Source organism: Leptonotus elevatus, chromosome 21 (genome assembly GCF_054856555.1).
Source record: "Leptonotus elevatus isolate MCC_2025b chromosome 21, RoL_Lele_1.0, whole genome shotgun sequence".
Taxonomy (NCBI): Eukaryota; Metazoa; Chordata; class Actinopteri; order Syngnathiformes; family Syngnathidae; genus Leptonotus; species Leptonotus elevatus.
The window spans coordinates 10,123,518-10,146,273 of NC_141259.1; the positions used below are offsets into that span (position 1 = coordinate 10,123,518).

Sequence of the window (22,756 nt, forward strand, 5' to 3'; positions counted from 1 at the left end):
ATATATAATTTCTCTCACATTGTACAGTAAACATAAGAGGGACTCAATAATCAAATTTGAGGAATTGTGTACCATAATTTGAGTTCATTTAATCTTGAGCCTTTTCACAACATGTACAGTACGAGGTACAAAGATGTACTACATACGTGGAGAGCCGTAGAGTAAATAGTTGGTAGGTTACTGGTGGATAGAGGTCACAAAATAACAGAAATAGACTAAACTGTGTTGCCTTAGCAGCAGTCATGAAAACTGTTTGGAAGTTACCGAACATTGAAGAAAAAAAACATTCACATTTCAAACTGCAAGTGCATTAACAGGGAACACTTACTGATCTTTCAACGTTACCGTAACTGTTTTGAAGGTCAAACTCGGGAGGTCTGAAAATCCTCCAGTTCCACTTTGGTATATAACTTGACAAGAGAAGAAAACAAAATCATCTGGCACTGTGAACAGTTGGCATCAAGCGAAAAACATGTCATAGTGGAAATATATAGCGGAAATAACACATTTGTTGACAAGCAGCAGGGAGCAGCACAGTTAGGAGTCCCAAGTCCAAGTCGTTCAGTATTAGTACCAGACATAAGTTTCTCCATCAGGTTCCTTCAGCATAAATAACTATAAACATTTCCTCTACACCTAACAACCAACATCCTTTCCCCCTTTTTTTTTTTTGCTTATTCTTGTTTGTATTTATTTCTTAAAGGGTGTCAGTCTGCTGATATTGTGCCAGAAGGTGGAGGCTTTGCGCTTGGGTTCTTCCAGCATGAAGACGTGCTGTTGCGGTAAGGCCGTGGGGAGGGAGGGGTGCTTCTGTCTCAGGAGTAAGTCGTAGTAGGGTCTGCTCACCACTGAGGAAATTCACAGACAATAATATAAAGGGGGGTCATTGAACAGTTGGAGGACATTTTCAAATCTGCCGAATGAATTATTACAAATTCAAATGTCACGGTGACGAGCCGGTTCGTATCTTGTCAATAATAATCATTGGTTGATACCTTTGGGTTTCCCAGATAAGCATCTTTTGCAGGCATTCAGAATGGCCTGTTTTTTCTGCTCTTCTGTGAGAGTAAAACCTTTGGAAAGAAAAAGACTTTCATTCAGTTAGCTTCCAAATTAAGTGTATATGTGAATAGTTTCAAAGCAGTAAAAAAAAAAGAAAAAAAGTAGTTAATAGCGTAGCTTCAATAGTTAACTCACAATTAATCGCAAATTTTATATCTGTTCTTAATGTACAATAAAATGTACAAGTCTTGTTCACATAAAATTGTGGGGGGGTATGGCTGCATATTTTAGTCATTGATACAGTAATTTCAGAATAAATCATAAAATTGAGTTGAAAATTAAAAGATGGACTGCACTGTAAAAAAAAAAAAGTGTGATATTGATTTGTGTTTAGGTCATTTTCTGCCACTAGATGGCATAATTTCTTTTGTAAGACATTGGTAACAGCTCAGTGCATTTTTCTTTTTATGTTAAGAGCTATCTAATCGTTAACATGATGTAACTCGTGAAATTCTGCACATTTTTTTAAATTGTAAAATATAACCCCAGTCTCCACAAAGATATGCATTATTATTATTAAATTTGTTACTCTTAAATTTTGACGTGGACGTGTCTGCTGCGTTGCGACTGGAATTCCCCCAGTACGGGTTTGCCAAGAAAGGGCGGTCAATAATCGCGCGTTAAAAAAATTTGTGGCGTTAAATGACACCCCTAAAAAACACACACACACATCTTTGCTTATATACAGTTGGTGTACAATTCAAATTATGATGCCACAAAATACATACTTTAAGAACAACTGAAAAAAATTTGTCAAATCCATTCAACTGTTTTCTATAAAACATATAAAGAAAATGTAAAGAAACAAACATTTTTTTTGCAAAGCGTAATTAACGGACATGCGAGAAGTCATAACTGAGGTGTGTGCCGTTAAGGGGGCGTGGCTTACCGAATGACCACTGTAACATGGCCTACTGTAGCTGTTTGCAGGTGTTCTCATGTTTTCGACCATTCCTCAACTTCGTGAAGTGAAAACCACATACCGACGCTTCTTCTCCCATAAAATGACCATATTAAATCTTAAAAGACAACAAAATCTGTACACAAAACACATCACACCTGTCTCCCGGTCAGACTGGACCCGCCTCCTCTCTTCAGCGAAGGCTCGAAGCCACCGTTGTTTCTGTTCGGGCTTCTTGGCACACAGGAGGTGGACCTCATCACCGGAAAGTGCTCGCAGCTTCAGCGTGTTTTTGACGCTAATGTTAAAGTGGTTCTCCTTGCCATCCTCAACATCAATGATCTCCATGTGGTCCATGTCCAGGCGACCTTTATAATATAGCATGTCCCGGCGCAAAAGGTCCTATAATGATTCATAAGAATATCGTATTTCATTACATCTATCTGGCATTTAATAAATAAAGCTTTTTTAGGGCAGAAAGATTAAATCTGTCTGTACTTTCTATTAACTCTTTCACTGCCATTGACGGCTATAGACGTCAAAAATTCATTTTAATTATTTCTATTAGTTTTACATTTTTTTCCCACTTTTGTTGACAAAAGAAAACTAGATTTTTTTGTATTAGAACAAATATACAATTTGTGATTAATTTTATTTATTTATTATGTAATTAATTTTGATAAATTTTAAAGTTAACTAGTGAAGTAATGCGATTAATTACGTTTAATTTACGGCCCTAATTTTTAATATTTTTTTCTTAAAAATAAAAATTACATTTTTACTTTTTTTTTTTAAAGAAAAAAGAAAATATTATGTGAAAGAGTTAATAGAAAGTAATGGTAGTTAACTCACGATTTAAATAAAACAACTTTTTTTTAATGTTTTTTTAAAGAAAAGAAATATTAAAATTAAACAAAAATGTATTACATAATAAATAAATAAAATTAATCAAACAAAAAAATCTAGGTTTTCATACTCTTGTTAACAAAAATGGGGAAAAAATGTTAAACTAATTAAAATAGTTCAAATGATGTTTTGACGTCTATAGCTGTCAATGGCAGGGAATGAGTTAAGGAGAAAATCTGAAAAGATTGGGAAGCCAGACTAACAGCACCGCATCTTCATGCCCTTTTAGGAACTTTGACCAATATTAAATATCAAATATTTCTTGATTCTATACAAGGCAGAGAAACGGTATCTGAAATTGCACCAAATAATATTGGGAATACTTTTTCTTTTGAAGTTGCTCTGACCTTTTTGGTATACACGAGCTGATGGTCAAACAGGAAAAACATTCTCTGTTGACTCCTGGCATGTGGTAGAGACAGTTTGGTCAACTCTCCTGAGAAGATGAGATCAGAACTCCTGCTTAGTACGTCTGCACCCTGCACAGAAATAAATACGTACAAAATGTGCCATGCTACTCAACCCAACAATTGTTCTATCAACTCATTCACTGCCATTGACGGCTATAGACGTCAACATTTCATTTGAACTATTTTTATTAGTTTCACGTTTTTTTCCACTTTTGTTAACAAGAGTATGAAAACCTAGAATTTTTTTTATTGTACATTTAGAACAGATATAAAATTTGTGATTAATCGTGAGTTAACTATTGAAGTTATGCGATTAATTACAATTAAAAAAAATTATCGTGTGACACCCCTAATTTTTTAATAATATATATATATATTTTAAATTAGGGGCATCAGGCGATTACATTTTTTTATTGTAATTGATCACATGACTTCACTAGTTAATCAAAAATGTTATATCTGTTCTAAATGTCTTGTTAACAAAAGTGGAAAAAAATGTGAAACTACTAAAAAACAAATTTACATCTATAGTCGTCAATGGTAGTGAATGAGTTAATGGTTCTAAAATGATAAAAAAAATTATGCAAATATCCTATGCCGCATACCTCCCAGCCCTCTATAGAGCTCTGCCATCGGGCGATCTTTTCGATATTCTCAAGGCGTCGTTTCCTCTCATTGATGAGCCTGGCCACATTCTTCATTGCATTTAGGGCAGCTTCCACATCTTTATACTCCCTAAGGATCAAACAGTTTATTGATTGGGACCAACTCATTTATAAATACTGCAGTCACACTGTTTCTGCAGGTGTCAGCAAATCTAATATAATGCTTTTTAATGCAATTTTTTAAAATGCCATTTAATGCCCACGTCGTGCTGCATATACACATTATTTTATACATTTTTCATACTCTTGTTAATTGACATAAGTGGATTTTTTTTTAACCTAATAAAAATATTGTTGTATTTTTTTTAGTTCATTGATAAAGTCATTACATAGTCATTTGTAAAGTTAAATAAAAAAGATATACAGTTAGAAACGTGAAACATTGAGTCCGATTTGTGTAGAGGTAATTTTAGGTGGCATTAGCGTTTCATGTTGGACGTCGGTGACTGGAACGGTAATTTTTCTTTTCTTTTTTCAAATTAAGAGCAAATTAATTGGAACTTGAAGTATTTTGTGGACTTCTGCCAATTTGTTTATCATGAATTACAACGAGAGTGCCAATACAAAACCCGTTGAAAGATACAGTAACTTAGCTTGGTGCTAAATGCTAACCAGCAGCCTACCAATGGTGTTTCAGTTTAATTAATGCTTCTGGGCATCATGTTTAATATTTTTTTAAAGTAGCACTAAGAAACTTTTGAACCTTAATAAAATATTTTCGTAACTCTTCAGATGAACCATCGACTTAAAACTAATTAAATGGTACCTTTGCCATGGTCTGTGTAATTTTTACTGGCAGGATGGTAGGAACACTGTCACACAAAAAAACTACAAATATGCTGACTGCTTTATGGCATACGTCACTTCCCCCTTTACCCATTCGCTACAAAGACGGGAGTCAATTTGAATGTCGTGAGCTTAAAAATGACGCAAAGCGCTTGTCTTCATGAAAAACGTGGTCTTCCTTTAGGCATGACGTTACCGACTTTGTCCATATGGCGGCGCCAGCATCAAAGTAAACTGAAATTTCCTTAGTGTTGCTTTAAATGAGCCGCGGAAACCCCGAGTCATGTCTTTTTGGTCCCGTCCATCCGTTCCTTCGATTAAAACCCTGTTTGTAATGTTTGTAGTCACCTGTGCTGTGGGTTGGTATATTTGAGCAGCTCGGCCAGCTGCAACGGATACTTGCAGATCTTCTGGACTGGCGTGAGCAAGAATCCGTCCAGAGAAATATCTATCATCTTCTGGAGGAGTCGACAGGCCTCGAAGAAGAACACATACTTGCTCACCTTCATGAGCAACGAGAGCTGGATGCAGGCGTTGGGATGATTGTTGCAGTACTCGGAATAGATCTGGAAATGCATTTGCTGCGTGCAAGGTGGAAGTATGACGAGTTAGAGGCGGCTGGATAGTTGAGGTCAGCGTTTTTTTCTTGTTGCGCGCGCGCTTACGTGTTCGAGGAAGCAGCAGCCAATTTCACTAAGGTGTGGTTGCTCCTTGTTGTACTTCTTCTCCAGGTTCTTGAGGAACTTCCTCTGGAACTTGTAGATCTCTTCCACATTGCCGTAGATGGTATGAAGATGCTCCTCGGTGAACATGTCCGTCCGTTTGCGGCACTGTTTGATATAACCCTGCGGATATAAACAGGATCAGAATTTCTGACGTCAGGCGGGAATCGCGAGCCGGAGCCGACCTCACAGATGTCTTTGAGGTGCTTGATGTAATCCCGCTCCGTGCTCATGATCTCTTTGATGACGTTTGCCCTCATCTGCTCCTTGCTGGGCAATCCAGGCCCCAAGAGCGATCCAAGAGCGAGCCATCCTTTGCCTCCGGTGGACTCGTCCACCTGCAAGTGGGCTTGAAAGTCCTCAGTGGGCTCATCCTGGTTCACACGCAACTAACGGACGGAAGAAGAATATTATAGAATTTGTTTTTAACACTGACTGCTGATCACATCCAATCATGTCTTTCTTTCCTCATTTTTTGACTCACCCGAACAAAGCAGGCTGGAAACCAGCCCTCGTTGTCTATTATCCGACCCCACCACCACTCCTTGTTGGTGGCATCCACCACTTCGATGACATCGCCGGCCTTAAAGCCGAGCTCCTGGTCATCCATGGTGACGTGGTCCCAGAGCGCTTCGGCGTACACCACGTTGCCATCGCTGATAAGCTGCGGGGAAGCAACGCAGGATTGTTGGACATTCACTATATCAACTTTTAACACATTCACTGCCAAAGACGGCTATAGACGTCAAAGACGAATTTTTACCTGACTGGCAGTGAATCAGTTAAAAATAAAATCAAATTGACGTATATTGTGTAGATTAAGATTAAGGCATTAATGTCATACAGATCCACTTTTGCTAACACGCCAACAAAACAATCACAAGGCAAATAGCTTCAAACTGTTTTTATTGTTTCAATACATTAAAACAAGTTTGAAATCATTTTTAAGATTCCTTTTCTCAGTCAGTCACACGAGCACGATGATGTGTCACACATCTTGAATGAAAAAGTGAAGATTCAGTAAGCACATATAGAGTTGCTGAGCCAAGACCAGTTAGTAAACAACAGCATATCTCCGAGCAGCAGTTCTTCCAAGTTATAAAAGAGTGCCTGTTTGCAGTGTCTTAAAAAATGTCGTTTAGGATTTTGCTTGAAAAATAATAAGACATTGAGGCTGGTTTCAGTGGATTTTTTTTGGGGGGAGGTGTGTCAGACAAATTCCAGGATTGGTGTCACTAAAGATTAATTTAAACTCTCTGCCACACCTTTAGGAACTCCCGGAAGAATTCTTCAGGGGCAACTCTGTCCCATTGATGCCCCCCTTGAGCTTGAGGAGGCGCAAAACAGTTGTGGTTTACGAAGGTTGCTCCAGCTCATCCCAGCCAGGAACTGCCAGATGCTCGAGGCATTGTGAGCAGGCGCGAGTTTGTTGGGTCGAAGTTGACGTGCGTCTTGGTTGATCGTCAGGGAAAACCCGTAGTTTGGGTTTGAAATCTTTTTTCGACACCAATCCTGGAACATTTCTGACACGCCTTGTATATCAGCGTTATGTTTTGTCACATAAGCAAAAGCAGAAGGACAGAAATAGGCAGAGAAATTGGTTGGATGTGTGTAAACATGATTCTACTATGTTCGGCAAAAATAAGCCAAGCAATAAAATGTTTGTAATAGACAGCACAAGATGGCAGCAAAGCACTAGTTTTGTCAAAAAGAAACTCAAATCACTTCGAAATTCAGTGATGCCTTGAGATACGAGTGCCGTGATTTTCCCGAGAGATAAGCGATTTTTTTGCTGTTGTCTTGAGATACGAGCAAAAATGTGAAATACAAGTGAATTTTAGACTCCCAGCACTAGATGGCCCCATAAAACTCTGGTCACCATCATTTAACATTGTTTTTTGGCATTGGAAGGACAATTTCAGAGAACATTTTATTGTGTGTTTGTATATAGTATAACACTGTTGAGTGCATTTTTTTCTTATGAAAAAGCACATTAGAAATTTATTATTATTAGTGGTAGTTACCATTCATTTTTTTGGGAACCGATCATTTGAGATACAAGTGTGATCTCGGAACAAATTAAGCTCATTGCTCAAGGCATCACTGTAGCTCCTTGGCAAAAATATGACACAAGATGCCGGCAAAGCACTACTTTTGTCTAAACGAAGCTCCTCAAGTCATTACAATATAGTTCCTTGTTGCACCAAGATGGCGCCAAAGTAACACGTTGCTTTGTAATTGCTTTGGCCTGGGTACAAAAACAGCAAATCGGTGAGTTTTTTTTAGCAAATAACAGTGGATAGGTTCATAAAAAATAAAAAAAACGTGAAAAGTGCACTATTCTGCTTTGTTTTAAAGACAATTCTTCCTCGGTTCTGCTGAATGTTGACTGATTATGAGACTGATAATCAAAGCAAACTTCTGCTTCATGAAAGACAGCATTCTGTTTTTCAAGCAGCTCTGAACGGGTTAAAAAGAAAAAAAAACATATCTGAGCGATGTTAAGCGACGTTACATATATATAGGCAAAGAGTAGGTCGGGTCGGCCAAACAAGATTCCCTTCTTAGACAACCATCGACACCAGAAGCCGAGCTCCTCCTTTATGGTGGAAACATTCTGGATTTGGTTTGAGGCGTGGTCCTTGCCCTACTGGAAAGCCAGCAGGAACATGAGCACCACGTTGATGATGATGAGCAGCATCATGATGAAGAAAACCACCACTTTTTGCGTCTCTGGCGGGAGGTTGCAGCGCAGCACGGTGTTGACCAACCCCATCCTCTGCCTGCTCCACCTTCCCGAACCGCTGCCCCGAGCCATCAGTTCCGTGGTGTCCGCCTCCTCCGGCTTGGGGGCTCCGCACCTCCTCCGCCTGCTCCCCTTCAGCACCGAGCCCCCGCACCACGCCGCGTCCTCGGACCCCTCTTCCCGTCTGTCTTTGTCGTCGGCCCTCGACGGTTCTCTCCTCCCCGTCTCGGTGGCGGCCGATGCCTCCGCTTCTTCTCCTCCTGCCACTTTGACGACGTTCGCCGGAGCCTCGGCCTGCTCGTGAAGGCTTGGTGAGGATATGTGAGCTATTTGTGGCTCGAGCACGGAGCAGCCCCTCCTTTTTTTCTCTCTCTTCTTGCGCCGCTTGCGTTCCTCTCGACGCTCAAAATATCAAGATTTATGGCAGAAGGTGATGCTGCATTTTGACTGTTTATGCCTCGTGTATCTCCTCTTACTGTCCATCATGTGTCTATCTTCTTGTTTTTGGCTGCTGTTCCTCTTCCCATTCCATTGACAGAAAAAAACATCCAAAATCCAAAAATGACCGCTTGCTGTCTCCACCCAGCTTTTCCTGGTAAAAAAAAGGATGCTCTGTGGTCTGGCGAGAGAAGCTCTGTCTGAGCCCTCCAGGATCGCCCCTTTTTCCTTTTTTTTGCCGTCCTGTCCTTTCTTTTTTCTGCGCACACCCTTGCAGAGCCAGCAGCCAATCAGGACAGAGAAGTACGTGAGCGCATATTGGATACCAGAACGACTGAGGCTGCGCCTTAGCAACCCCTGAAGAGGAGAGGTGGGAGTGGGGGTGGGTTCGTTTGGCAGGGGCATATAAATGGAGGACGGTGGAGACGAGAGCTGAACAATGAACTGAATCTCACTTGTGCATGCGCACGCGTGCAAATTTTACATTTAAAGTCCGCGTAAAAATGTAGCGAAATTCCTTGACATACCACAAAGGGTGTTGTTAACGACACTAAATATGAACTCTGAAGAAATTGCGTGTGAATGCTGAAAGCTGAATGCTAATATTTTATTGCATGTGAAATGCATGCATCTTATTAATTATATATATTAATATATCTAATTGTATTGAATAATGTGGAATAATACTGAAAGCTGTCATGGGAAGTTGATTGGGATTTTTTTTTTTTAAATGTGAAATCATATTGCATTTCACGAAATATGGAATGTTTTGGGGGGAAAAATTAATAATGGTAAATGACATTGAATATAATCTATGCTTTCAGCATTCATGCAATTAATCCGGTCAGTGCCACAAAAATTAGATTAATTATAATGAGAAAAAAAAACTAGCTGGATACTCAATGGATTTCCTTCTGGAAATTATTGAATTTCCACACATGACACAAAGTTTTTCATTGGGGAAACCTATTGAAATCCATCCAGGCATTTAAAAAGTCTACACAGCCCTTTTTTTTGGGGGGGTTTTGTGATACAAAGAAATGAGACCAAGATAAATGATTTCAATTACATTTCTATTTTCCATTAAGTTTCAATATATTCATTGTATTAAGTAGATGTTAGAAATGCATATTGGTCAATCGCCCACGTTAAAAAATAAATATAATAATAATAATAATAACTACAAGCAGGCAATGTACACGCTAGCAGCTAAATATGTGAGCTTGCTGGCAGGGTGGACACTTGGCTCATTTTTAGCATTTTATGAGCAAGGTACACCTTCACTTCGCAACATGATTCAGTTTGCAAGCATTCTCTCAACCGTCAAAAATGCAATTTGGTATGAATTCTTTCACTTCCCATGTGTATGTGCTGACTGGTAATCTAATGGGGTCATTTAAAAATAAAAAAGGGAAAATACCTCATTGACAGCTAGCTGCTCTCCGCCGCCTCCTCCTGGATGTCCAAAACAGTGAACAGAACCGCAGAACTCTTCATACAACAAGTCTTCCTCACTGCCCAGCTCTTCGCCAGACCTCGACTTCTGGGAGGCCCCATCGGGCAGAGGCGCTGCAGAGTGAAAGGGGGTCAATGGGACAAAAGGAAAGAAACATGGCAAATTGCAGTTCGATTAAATGTGTGCTACATATCGAACGCTAGTATGCACTGATTGTTATGTTGGGTTCTTTGAGGACTCAAATTTGCCTGTAGCACATGTGATAAGCCTAGCCCTTTTTTGAGGATTGGGGGACATCCCCCATCCTGAGGGGGAAACAAAAAGTAACAGTAACTGTATTAAGGGATTCCAAAATATGACTTAAAATAGAAAACAGCAAACATACATGTTAAATATAACACGTAAACTACGTTTAAAATCAGCTATCTATTTTTTGGTATGATTTTGAACCTTTTTAGTTGTCTGGAAGAAGAGAGGGAAAAAAAAGGGAGCGCCATGATTCAGAAGTGACATCATCACAGAAATGACATCATCAAGCTAAATGCGCTAACAACGGGCAGACCAAGATAACTGCTCTTTTGTAGTTTTATTTTTGTCGTTCGTGTTCAGCTTCGATGGAATGTGTCATTCTCACCAAAGCAACCCTGTTAGTCACGTAATCGGAAAAAGGCACACTAACGCTACTATCAAAGCTAGGATTGTTTTTGACCTGCTAGCATGGCAGCTAACGCAGCTAGCATTTTTGAATAGCTCTCACATTAACGTTGATTTGCAGCCCTGTTACTGACAACGCTATTACTGTAATTGGAGTAATACAAAAATACAGAGTATCAACTAAGCTTTTAATTGACTTAATAACATAAGATTTATTTGTCCTCCAATTCTGGAATGACCTAACTTATGTCAGCCCTGTGACAGGCTATCAAAAGTGAAGCAACCCCTCCACCTCTGAAAGGCCCCTAAGCCTGCAGAGAATAAGCACAATACGTGAAATGGAAAGCGTGCTCGATATTGTGTTTCAAAGAAGAAAGCCGATCTAATTTTGCAGAGCTATTATTGTGTTTTATCACGGCTTTCTATGAAACGCCTGCTAAAAAGAAAAAGAAGCTAAAAATACTCTTGCTGTCACGCCTCATCATAGCCATCGCCAACAAACAAATGCTTTAGCAGGAAAACCTGTGGACATTGTGGGACTGATGGAAAGGATACAGTAAAGACTCATTTGGATTGCTACAAGACATTTTTGTATATCAACAATTTCTACAGATTATTATTTTTTTTTTGATTAACTCATTCACTGCCAGTGATGGCTATAGACGTCAAAAATACATTTGAACTATTTCTATTAGTTTCCCATTTTTTCCACTTTTGTTAACAGGAGTATGAAAACCTAGAAAAAAAAATGTATTGTACATTTAGAACAGATCTAAAATTCATGATTAATCTTGAGTTAACTAGGGACATCATGTGATTAATTACAAAAAAATAATAATAATAATAATTGCCTGATGCCCATAATTAAAAAGAAAAAAGAAAATCAAAATATTAGGTGCGTCAGACGATGAAATGTTTTAATTGTAATTAATCGCATGACTTCAATAGTCAACTCACGATTAATCACAAATTTAATATCTGTTCTAAATGTACAATAAAAAGAAATCTAGGTTTTCATACTCTTGTTAACAAAAGTGGAAAAAAATGTGAAACTAATAGAAATAGTTCAAAATAATTGTTGACGTCTATAGTCGTCACTGGTAGTGAATGAGTTAATTTGCTTTCTTATTATATAATATACAGCATTTCGGTCATTCCCAGAATTGTATTAGTAGTAATAGTGATTCCTACATATTTGAAATAACAAATTGCTCTTGAGCACTATTCAGCACGAATCAATTCTTACCGCAAATGCATCACGGTGATGATGTCATAAAGTAATCTTAAACGAGTCATACATTTCATAATTGATTATCACATCCACAGATAAGAGTACGGGAAATTCAAACCCGAACCCAGCCTTAAAAAGGATGACGGAATCGTAACCAGTGCATAAACCGCTGCCCCGACAAGTTATAATGCATCCTCGTCTTTAAAGGCACTCTTTTTTTTTTTCCACACTCTGGCCTCTACTTCTGCAAGTAGAGGCAAGCAAGTGGCGCGGAAGAAGAGACGGCCAAACGCCGGCGGGAAGCACTCCAGACTCACTGACCAAAATGATCTGTATGAAATGGAACCATTTTTGCAGTATACATGCAACAATTGCATATAGTCAGTGTGTGTTTTTGGACTTAAGAAGTACTTAGGTGCTCTACAGTCTTCCGTGCATAAGGTACAATACATAAGAGTTGTGGGAAAAAATTATATTATACAGTTTTTGTGTCACATTTCTTTATTTTTGTATTGTTTGTTTGTCTCTTTCCAGCAGCCAACCCCTCGTGATTGTTGATTTTGTTTTGTTTACTACACTCTAAAAATAGTTGGGTCAAAAATAAACCCAACTATGGGTCAAAAATGGACCAATTCTCTACTTGGGTCGATTTGACCCAACTCTGGGTCAAGAAATTGGCCTTTCACCGTAAAACAACTCATAAATGCTGGTCAGATCCTTTACTTGGATTCAAAAATGGGGTCATTTGAGAACGGAATGGGATTTTTAATAGGTTTTAGGTGAACTAATGAGTACACATACTCACGCACATACAAAATAAAAATTGAAAACAAAAAAAAGAGAGCAATGATGATGACATGTCGATTCAGTAAAATTACCGAATGAACAATAATGAGCTCGCTCAAGAAAGAAAAATAAATAAAAATAATAATAATGATAATAATAAATAAAAAATGGGGTCATTTGTATAAAACAACCCAGAAAATTGGGTCAAATTGCCCCATAAAGTGGATCGGTCCATTTTTTATCCATAATTGGGTTACTTTTGACCCGACTGTTTTTAGAGTGAACCTTTGCGATCGATTGGTCAACCCCTGCTGTAGAGTTTGTAAAGTACCGGGTTCTAAAAGTAAAACCAATTTTACAAACCAGTTCCCAGAAACACATTAAAAAGTATGTGCCTCAGGGGGCATAAAAATCTTTTTCTTCTTTTGGCTCGCCATTTTAATGTAGAATGCTTGAAAAAAAAAAAAATCTTTGCAAACTTGAGTCGTCTCATCAGCAGTAAATTCAGTCGAGGGAGAGCATGAAGTCACGCAGGATGAATGGCTCTTCTACACTGACCTATATCCTAGAGAGAATTGTGCATTCTTTTTTTTTCTGATTGATGCTTTGAGACACGCATCCCTTCCATCCCTCAGTTTTTCACACAGAAATTGTTTTCATGAAGTCTTGGGTTTAGGTTTGGAGCCGACTTCTCGTCAATAGTTTTTTATTTTTCAGTGAGGTTCAAATCTCTTCAACTTCATAGTTGTCTATTTTCTGCAGCCTCTGCTGCCCTTCTCTGGAACTCACTGCCATCTGACCTGTGCAGTACAGACTGCATTTCAAAGTAACACAACCTCCCAAAAATGACCTGTGGGAAAATGCGCTACGGTCAGTAGAATCCACGTTTGAACTTTTTTGGCCATCAATCCAAAAGGCGTGCTTGGCACAAACAGAACCAAGAGAACACCATGGTGGTTGCAGCATCAAAAACTTTTGTTTTTTTATTCACCTGGAACTGGGGCCCTCGAACAAGGTGGAAGGAATTGTGAATATCGTAGCAGACAGTGTTGCTATAAAGAAAAAGTCAGGAAAAGCCTACTGGAAAAGCCGAACTTTTGTTGGCACTTTAAATGGTGGCAGGTGTGGCCTGATTTTGAATGTGATTGGTGCATTCTGAACACAGCCGCACCCCCGGTTATATGCAAGAGGGTATACACACTTATACAATCACAGTATCTTGGTTGTTTATTTTTACTTCACCTCTGAAAAAATATATATAAATTGCATTAATTCGATTGTGGATTTTTAAAAATATATATTTATCTTGGTCTTTGTGTTTACACTGTATGTGCTGCTGCTCATTGAGTGCGGTCGTTTAAAGTTTATAGCAACTGTAACATCTATTCTAATTTCTCGTCTATATGTTAGCATTAACTCATTCACTGCCATTGACGGCTATAGACGTCAAAAATTCATTTAAACTATTTCTATTAGTTTAAAAAAAAATCCACTTTTGTTAACAAGAATGTGAAAACCTAAAAAAATGTTATTGTACATTTACAACAGATATAACATTTTTGATTTATCGTGAGTTAACTCGTGAAGTCATGTGATTAATTACAATTAAAATCACAGTGGCCTTGCTAGCGATCAGTTCCCAATTCTTGGAATTCCTTTCTCCTTCTTACTCTTTGGTCATAATTACCGTGAATTGAGCCAAATCACAGCCCAGAGCAAAGAGATTTAAGCGGCCTCACCAGCAGCAGTTCTTTTGTTTCGTAGAGTCGCCGGGCAAGCAAACAAACGATTCCTAGGAATTGTATTACTGGGAACTGTTTCTCAGAGAACCAAGTTTTGATTCCCGTCTCCAGTAAGACCCTTAACGCATTCACTGCCAGCCAAGTAAAAATGGATCTTTGCACGTCTACAGCCGTCAATGGCAGTGAATGAGCAAAGCAAGCAATTAACATATTCACTGCCATTGACGGCTATAGACGTCAAAAATTCATTTGAACTATTTCTATTAGTTAAACATTTTTTCCACTTTTGTTAACAAGAATGTGAAAACCTACAATTTTTTTATTGTACATTTAGAACAGATATAAAATTTGTGATTTATCTCGTGAAGTCATGCGGTTAATTACAATTAAAATTTTAATCGCCTGACGCCCCTAATTTTTTATAATCTTTTCTTCTTTTTTTTAAATCGCGTCAGGTGAATACAATTTTTCATTGTAATTAATCACATGACTTCATGACTCACGATTAATCACAAATTGTATCTGTTCTAAATGTACAATATATATATATTGTTTTGGTTTTCATACTCTTATTAACAAAAGTGGAAAAAGTGGGAAACCAATAGAAATAGTTCAAATGAATTTTTGACGTCTATAGCCGTCAATGGCAGTGAATGAGTTAAGTTAGTGGACTTTTTAGCTAGCTAATCTTTGTGTCTGCCTAAAAATTTACGTTACAGGATAATCTATTTCTAGACAAGCGTGAAAGTGAGAACAGGTGCTTTAAAAAAAGTGTCTTTAAAAAGTCCAAGTGTTCTTTAATACGGTTTCGATACGATATTTCTCGATTGTCGTTGTACCTTTGACATGTTACCAGTCAACTAATCTGTGAGAGTATACGCATGCAATTTGACCTATGACCTCAACTACTCCATGCCATTTCGCATCAGATCCACTTTGAACTCACAAGTTCCTAACTGTAAATGTAAAGTCCAACACACAAGGAGAAACATTGACCGTCTCTGTCCATCTATTCCTAAAGAACTCCCGTGACATGTCAACCTGTTGCCACCCGTCGTTTCGACATGATGATGCTTAAGTGTTCAATTTTTGAATAGATCGAATCAAAAGGTTACCTGTGGTGGAGTGGAGACTCTCCAAGCTCCAGTAGCGAGACAGGACACCCCTCAAAGTGCCGCTCAGGCTACCGTCAAATCCCCTGATACATCCGCCAAGCCCAAGACCAGCGTCCACCATGCTGTCCGTAATTCCGCTTGTCAGGGATGCTCCATGACAGTCGGACCCAGGCAACTCCCCTGAGCCGCCGCCGCTACCACGGCTGTCCTTGGGCAGGGGCGCGCTCTCTTCCGAGGTTTGGTGGGTCCGCATTTTGATGCGGACGCGAACAACAAGGGAGGGAATTGTATTGAGCAATAGAAAACGAAGCGCGGCGGCTGAACGGGTCGTTTATTCTGCCGCCGCGGGAGACGAAAGACGGGGCAGCGCTATTCGCTGAGGTAAGCGTCAGCTGTCGGCTTGATTATTTCTACGCCCGTGCACGTAACGCAAGAGCTACAGCAAGCCATCCTCGCTTCCATTCCGCTCTCTGCTCCTGTTTCTGTGTCTCTCTCCACCCTGTTTGCACACTGCCCTCTCTCGCTACTGCCACTCTCACTCCCCTCTCTCGTTCTCCAATTCAACAGTATAGCATGACATCACCGGGGTATTCACAGGGGGTTTCTGAGGCTCGATTATGTCAATGGCTGGCAATTGCATGTGCAGACATAAAAAAAATAAAAAATAAAAGAGCAGCGCCAGTGGCGGCTGGTGCAGTTTTCTCCAGGGAGATGTGCACACACACACTATATATATATATCCCCCATTGACCAGGGTCCCATTTCGACCCCTGGTCGCCCGCCATTCATTTCAATGGGGGATATATATATATATATATATATATATATATATATATATATATTAGAGGTGTTTAAAAAAATGTATTCGGCAATATATCGCGATATTACAGCGCGCAATTCTCGAATCGATTCGATATGCGGCCGAATCGATTTTTAAACATAAATTTTTCATGGGTATATTCAACAAAACGTCTTACTTTGGGTTAGGATTCACACATTAAGCATGGAAGAATGTTATATTAATGGAAGATTAAACCTCAATATTTTATTTCAGTGCGGTTCAAACATCGTAGACTGCAACCTGTTTTGTTAAATGCAGTGGTTCAGTTATAAGCCTGAATTTAAAGATAAATAAATATGTTTTTATACAAATCTTACAGTGTACAAGTTTACTGATTAGTATTTTCTAAATTTGAGATTTAAAAAAATCGCAATAATCAATTTATAGATTCGTATCAGGATTAATTGGTATCAAATCGAATCGTGACCTATGAATCGTGATATGAATCGAATCGCCAGGAACTAGACAATTCACACCCCTAATATATATATATATATATAAAGCAATTGCTTTATTTTTGTTCAAAACAAAGACAATCAGTCCACTTTTATGAAAAAGTACAGAAATCGGATGATATTTACTCTTGAGGAGCTGAAATTGTAAGAATTTGGACCATTTTAAATTGAAATAGATAAATCGGTTATCAAAAATTATTATCGACTAATTTGATAAATTGATTATTTGTCAATTCATCGCTTAACATTGTAACATTGTACACCTTTCTTGATATTGGAAATTCAACAGGGTGAGCGAACGAACAGATACTTACAAAAGTTTAAAACCCGTCTTCTCCAGCCCAGGCAATCCAGACCAACTGGGGTGCTCTGTGAGAAACCGTGATCCTTGAGGGACAACCGTCCGAACGCCTTATTGGGTCCAACGGTCACTCTGACTTTAGTCTGTCAGAATGAGAATTTTTTGTTTCATATTTTCCTCGTGTCAATATTGTCAATATCTACAATTCTGCATATATAAAAATAACACCGATGCACACGTGCGCGTGATAATGTAAGTGGGTAATTCCGTATTGTTCAGAGCTACGGGGAAAGTACAAACAGGCAGGATGGAGGAAAGTAGCAGCAAGTTGCTTATTTCTATCAATCCCGTCAAGCGTGATAGTACTTACCTTTGAATGAAAGGTTCCAGATTTGTTTATGCTTTGTACACTTGGCTCCGTTCTTTCATTGACTTCAACGTAATGATTGGTACTTGATTGATGTTGGTCTTGTGGCAATTTGGGGTTCTCTGTGCTGTCCAACGAGCAAATGTCCCCGGTGCTGAATTTCAAAGCTATCGTAGAATTGTCCGAGTTTTTCTTCCCAGCCTTGTGGATTTTTCCCACGCACACGGCAAACACCTTTCTGCGGTTATGCTGAAGCGATAGTGATTTCATCCTTCGGGTTTTACTCGGACCAATGCAGAATCTGCCCGATGGCGTTGGCCGAACCTCCGAAAGTCCGACAAGAGCGTTGAGAGAATCCTCCACCTCATGGCGAAGATCTAAATCTGAAATTGTGTGGTGGTCCCGCGAGCGGGTACGGCATTCAGAAGTGTAGCCTCCTTCTATCGTTTTCTGGCTCCGTTTGAAGACGTCATCGCCTAAAACGCAATCATCTGTTCTGCGTCCTTTAAACGGCTGAGAGGGTTCTTCAAGGGATTCTTGAGGCTGGGGGGGTAAAAAATAAAAAATAAATAAAAATGGCATTGCAGTCATGCCATTTCAAGGTGGATCTAAGGATTGGACTCAAAATTGAAAACAAACAAACATGATCTGTAATCAGTTCAGTAAATCTTAATTCTTTGTAACTCATATTGTTTACTCATGCCATGCCGTGAATTTACTCACATTTGTGTAAACGATTTAAACAGTAACCTGCACCAGCCAAAAAACGTTTTTAAAGTCCTACATACGCTTACTTTGCTGTGTGTCAATGTGCAGGCCGTATCCAGCAACAGAATGTAAAAGCGCGTAGAAAACCAACTTAGCACTGCTCCCATGGTGGATCTCACACTTGTTGTAAACCAAACAGGTTCAGACTGTCAGGTCTTAATCCAGACTACATGCACGCAGCGTTCTCTGTTCCTCCCATCATCATCCCGATGTCGGTTCCCATCCTATAAAATCAGCACATTTTAAAATGAATGATCCTCTTGTTCCTTCATCAGTATTGAGGCTCTTGTGCTCACAAGGTAAAAAGAAAACCTTTCACTCCATGGTATTTCTCTGATCCTCCTACAGCGGCTTAATCCACCCTGAAAAGACATGTGCACGGTGATCTCTGTGATAATAAGGACAGACGCTAAGATGCCTGGCTATAAATACTTGCGCCGTCAAGTCAAGGAGGGCATTACGAATCAGCCCATTGAGGAAAACGGCAAATGCAAAATTAATTGGAGAAAAAAAAAGAACGCATCAAGGTTTTTAACTCATTCACTGCCATTGACGGCTATAGACGTCAAAAATTATTTTTGAACTATTTCTATTAGTTTAACATTTTTTCCCCCACTTTTGTTAACAAGTGTATGAAAACCTAGACATTTTTTTATTGTACATTTAGAACAGATATAAGATTTGTGATTAATTGTGAGTTAACTATTGAAGTCATGTGATTAATTACAATTAAAATGCACCAAATTTTTAATACTCTTTTCTTTAAAAAAAAATATATTATTTAAAAAAATGTCTAGGTTTTCATACTCTTGTTAAGAAAAGTGGGGAAAATAATGTTAAACTAATAGAAATAGTTCAAATGAATTTTTGACGTTTATAGGTGTCAATGGCAGTGAATGAGTTAATTTGCATACACACGCATTTCATTGCGGTTATTTTCTGCACACTAGAAAGACTACAAGTTATTAAGTGAGGCAAAACTGCACTAGTATGCCAAAATCCTTCTGGTGCATAGTAACTACAGCATGGACATAAGATGGGGGACAGGCCTATGTGCAGTGAATTATTTAAGGAAAAACTCACTTTTGGCCTATATTCACTGGCAATGGGTGAGAACATTAAAACTGACCAGATACAAACTAGCACCATTATTGCTTTACGTTTCAACTAACTTACATCTACCGAGAACTGTTTTGTTAACCATAGTTTTTGCTTTGATTTGATTTTCAAGACCCGCTCAGTCAGCAATTTTGAAGCAAGAGACCAGGAGCGAAATAAGGAGTCCACCTGAAAGTCCTCGGTGTTTTGGTTCTACAGGAGAGGCGCCTGGCGAAAGAAGGAGGGCGTTCCTGTATCTGCCTTCGACCTGTGACGAGTGTGACTAAAAGAAAAGAGATGCTGCCCACTGATCCGTTATGGGACTTGATGGCCAATCACCTCAATCAGATCTGTCAAAGAATGATGACCAATTGCCTTTACATGTGACGAATGAACCTTTACTATTGATTTCAATTTGTAAAAAAAAAAAGGTAATTTTGTAGTTTAGAATGACATTATACACTTTTCACAAAGATGTTAAGTGTTATTTGTCTTAAGGTAAAATTTGCACAATTAACTCATTCACTGCCATTGACAGCAATAGACGTCAAAAATGTATTTGAACTATTTCTATTAGTTTAACTTTTTATTTTTTTTTTACATTTTTGTTAACAATAGAATGAAAGCCTAGAATTTTTGTACATTTAGAAGAGATATAAAATGTGTGATTAATTGTGAGTTAACTAGTGAAGTCATGCGATTAATTAGGATTACAAATTTTAATCGCCTGATGCCCCTAATTTTTAATAATCTTTTCTTTAAAAAAATTATTTTATTTTAATATTTTTTTAAAGAAAAGATTATCAAAGACAGTCATGCAGTCATGCGATTAATTCAAGATTATTAAAGACAGTCATGCAGTCATGTGATTAATTACGATTAAAAATTGTTAAACTAATAGAAATAGTTCAAATGAATTTTTGACGTCTATAGCCGTTGATGGCAGTGAATGAGTTAAGTAGAAGTTAACATTTTCAACACATCATTTGTCATACTATTATTGTTGAAATTTGTATTTGGTAAAATGCTGAAAAGTCATGTGTTGATTTAGTATTTGATCTCAAGCTTCTTCAAACAATTTGTATTCTATAACACATCAAAATATCAGAGCTTTGATTGAGAGTACAACATATTTATTGGATGTTCATTCACAAAAAAAAATGCTTTGATGCACCTTATTACTGTTGCATCACATTGTTTACAAAACTCAGTAAAACAAATTGCTCTCAGATGCAGCGTGCAGTGTTTCAGCAACAACGGAACATACATCGAACCCGTGTGTGTGTCTGTATAACTTCATGGCTCCTCAGTATGGCTTCCCTCCAATACCAGAGAGAATCTCCTGCCTTTCTGCAGCAGTGGGCATGTCAGGTTTTATACCCTCGCCCCTCCTCTGCACCATTAAGTTGTGCTGAGGAGGAAGAAAGACAAGAATGACCACAAATACTACAAATAAGTGTGTGTTTGGGGCATCACGGCTGTATTATGTGTCATGCCAGTAGATGGCAGTGAAATTACATATTTAAACATCACGGCCCAGGTACCGTAAACAGCACATATATTTTCCACACATTTTATGTACAGTACAGTAATTCCTTGCATATTATACACTACACACAAATTCACCTAATTGTGTTTTTTTTTCTCCCCAGCTATTCGCATTTTTGTGTTCTTTCTGCACTGCCCAGATGGCGCCAAACACCTGTCTCATTATGAAAGTAGTACGGTGCCAGGGTTGACATACACACACTCTGTCCTCGAGGGTCTGAGTCCTGAGCAGGTTTTGGATGTTTCCTTTGTCCAACACAGCTGATATATATGATAAGATCATCAGCAAGCTCTGCATAAGCCTGTAACGATCCTGTTGATTGGAATCAGCTGCGTTGGAGCAGGGAAACATTCTAGAACCCGCAGGACTCCGACCGATAAGACACACTGGGTTGTTAGTGGAAGTTACAGAGTCTTCACTGCACGTGCATATACATGTGTACTACAGGTATATATTTAATGACTGAGCTACTGCTTCTCCCAGGTTTGACCCAGTAAACTCTAGTAAATGCATAGATACCCAATATTTCCGACAGCTCTTGTATCTCTGGAAGTAGGCTGTGCACATATTCTTATTATAGTTGTAAGAATCCAAACACTTATGCGAGGCATCACTTTCCTACAAAAAAAAAAAGAAGAAGAAAAGAATAGATATTGAGCAAACATGGTTAAAACGATACATCCATACCAGAAAAATATTGCGTACAAAAAGAAGGATAAGGTCTCACTTCGATGCAAGGGTTTCTGTCTTGATTCCGTAATTTTCTGGAATTTGTGTCCATTTCTATCTATTAGATGCACACACAAAAACTTACACATCCAGCAAGGTTACAATTGTCTATGTATTTTTTTTGTTGTGCAGCGGTAATCAGAGTCTCTTTTAATCATTTGCTAAATTAGCATCTTGTAGTCTATTCACAACCTGAGCAAAGCTATAATGGGGAAAATGTTGTTTTGGTAGCATAAAAGTAGAGCCAACGCCAGTGAGCTCTTAAACAACATCCGTATGAGCACTTTAAATCAATAAAAGTGGCAAACTTCTGTGTGCAAAAAAGGGCATTGCAGGATTGACAGTACTTACGTATTACATTTGTCTTACACTCTTGAACTTTAGTAAAGGACTTGAATTCGTATTTCTATTTTTATAAGTTCTTGTTGTTGTTTAGGGTTGGTGCGGAGTGTAATAATAGCAGTTTCATTCCTTTCAATGGGAAAGGTTTAAAAATGTCAAGTAAAAAGTCGTGTCATTTACACACATTAAATAAGTCTTTATAAAGTACAGGACGCGTGACGTGAGAAATATCCATGTCTGGCGTCAATTAAGTAGCAGAACTGTATTCATTAATACACATTAAATGCATTTTATTTGATTCTTACTCAGCTTTGACCTCTAGCTTCCACGTGAAATATTAGTTCATACATAACGCAAAACGACAAGAAGAAATAATATTCCTTCAACTTACTCGTGAATAATCGGGGGAAGTGTCTTGAAGTGGGGGGATTTAATAAAGCATATATTTAACAAATTACATCCCACAATCCATAGTTTAGTGTCATCTTTATGCTAACGGAACGACTCTGTTTAGCAGGAAGAACAACAACGCAGTAACACATGATTGACATCAGAGACAGCCAATAGGATCCCCTGATTGTTGTTCTCAAAAACTGACAGCAGAGTCAACCAATAGGATCTCCTGAATGTTGTCCTTACAGACTGGCAACCTAACAACCCTATGAGTTTCTTGGCAGGCGTGTACA

General features: G+C 38.5%; 2 protein-coding genes across 5 annotated transcripts; both read right to left on the reverse strand.

Moving 5' to 3' along the window:
• Nucleotides 1-64: 64 nt before the first annotated feature.
• LOC147155796 (rho guanine nucleotide exchange factor 4-like) lies at nucleotides 65-18,524 on the reverse strand. Of its 3 annotated transcripts, none has more exons than XM_086065842.1 (13): nucleotides 18,379-18,524; nucleotides 17,588-18,127; nucleotides 17,231-17,360; nucleotides 10,057-10,205; nucleotides 5,937-6,116; nucleotides 5,638-5,841; nucleotides 5,396-5,575; nucleotides 5,079-5,311; nucleotides 3,885-4,014; nucleotides 3,217-3,348; nucleotides 2,122-2,365; nucleotides 996-1,073; nucleotides 65-848 (listed from the first exon to the last, which is right to left on the reverse strand). In XM_086065842.1, exons 1-13 carry the CDS (start codon nucleotides 18,457-18,459, stop codon nucleotides 691-693), a joined length of 2,439 nt encoding a protein of 812 aa, XP_085921968.1. In that variant the 5' UTR covers nucleotides 18,460-18,524; the 3' UTR covers nucleotides 65-690. The 3 variants fall into 3 exon arrangements, with proteins under 3 accessions (XP_085921968.1, XP_085921967.1, XP_085921969.1); XM_086065841.1 differs by having other exon boundaries at nucleotides 18,373-18,517; XM_086065843.1 differs by lacking the exons at nucleotides 17,231-17,360; nucleotides 17,588-18,127; nucleotides 18,379-18,524 and adding an exon at nucleotides 15,621-16,333.
• A 1,130-nt stretch (nucleotides 18,525-19,654) lies between these two features.
• Nucleotides 19,655-22,629, reverse strand: chchd7 (coiled-coil-helix-coiled-coil-helix domain containing 7). 2 transcript variants are annotated; one of them, XM_086065844.1, is made up of 5 exons: nucleotides 22,462-22,629; nucleotides 21,727-21,786; nucleotides 21,519-21,617; nucleotides 20,718-20,861; nucleotides 19,655-19,800 (listed from the first exon to the last, which is right to left on the reverse strand). In XM_086065844.1, exons 2-4 carry the CDS (start codon nucleotides 21,778-21,780, stop codon nucleotides 20,757-20,759), a joined length of 258 nt encoding a protein of 85 aa, XP_085921970.1. In that variant the 5' UTR covers nucleotides 21,781-21,786; nucleotides 22,462-22,629; the 3' UTR covers nucleotides 19,655-19,800; nucleotides 20,718-20,756. The 2 variants fall into 2 exon arrangements, with proteins under 2 accessions (XP_085921970.1, XP_085921971.1); XM_086065845.1 differs by lacking the exon at nucleotides 19,655-19,800 and having other exon boundaries at nucleotides 20,562-20,861.
• Nucleotides 22,630-22,756: the final 127 nt, after the last annotated feature.

Bases quoted from the DNA above. Each gene is read 5' to 3' on its own strand.
- LOC147155796 (XM_086065841.1), bottom strand. From the start codon at position 18,459: ATGGGAGCAGTGCTAAGTTGGTTTTCTACGCGCTTTTACATTCTGTTG. The intron at 5,842-5,936 runs GTGAGTCAAAAA...TCCGTCCGTTAG, and splicing joins TTCCAGCCTGCTTTGTTCGG to TTGCGTGTGAACCAGGATGA. The intron at 5,312-5,395 runs GTAAGCGCGCGC...CCTTGCACGCAG, and splicing joins GCTGCTGCTTCCTCGAACAC to CAAATGCATTTCCAGATCTA.
- chchd7 (XM_086065844.1), bottom strand. From the start codon at position 21,780: ATGGACACAAATTCCAGAAAATTACGGAATCAAGACAGAAACCCTTGC. The intron at 21,618-21,726 runs GTGAGACCTTAT...TTTTTTTTGTAG, and splicing joins ACAGAAACCCTTGCATCGAA to GAAAGTGATGCCTCGCATAA. The intron at 20,862-21,518 runs GTATCTATGCAT...CTTCCTCCTCAG, and splicing joins AGAGCTGTCGGAAATATTGG to CACAACTTAATGGTGCAGAG.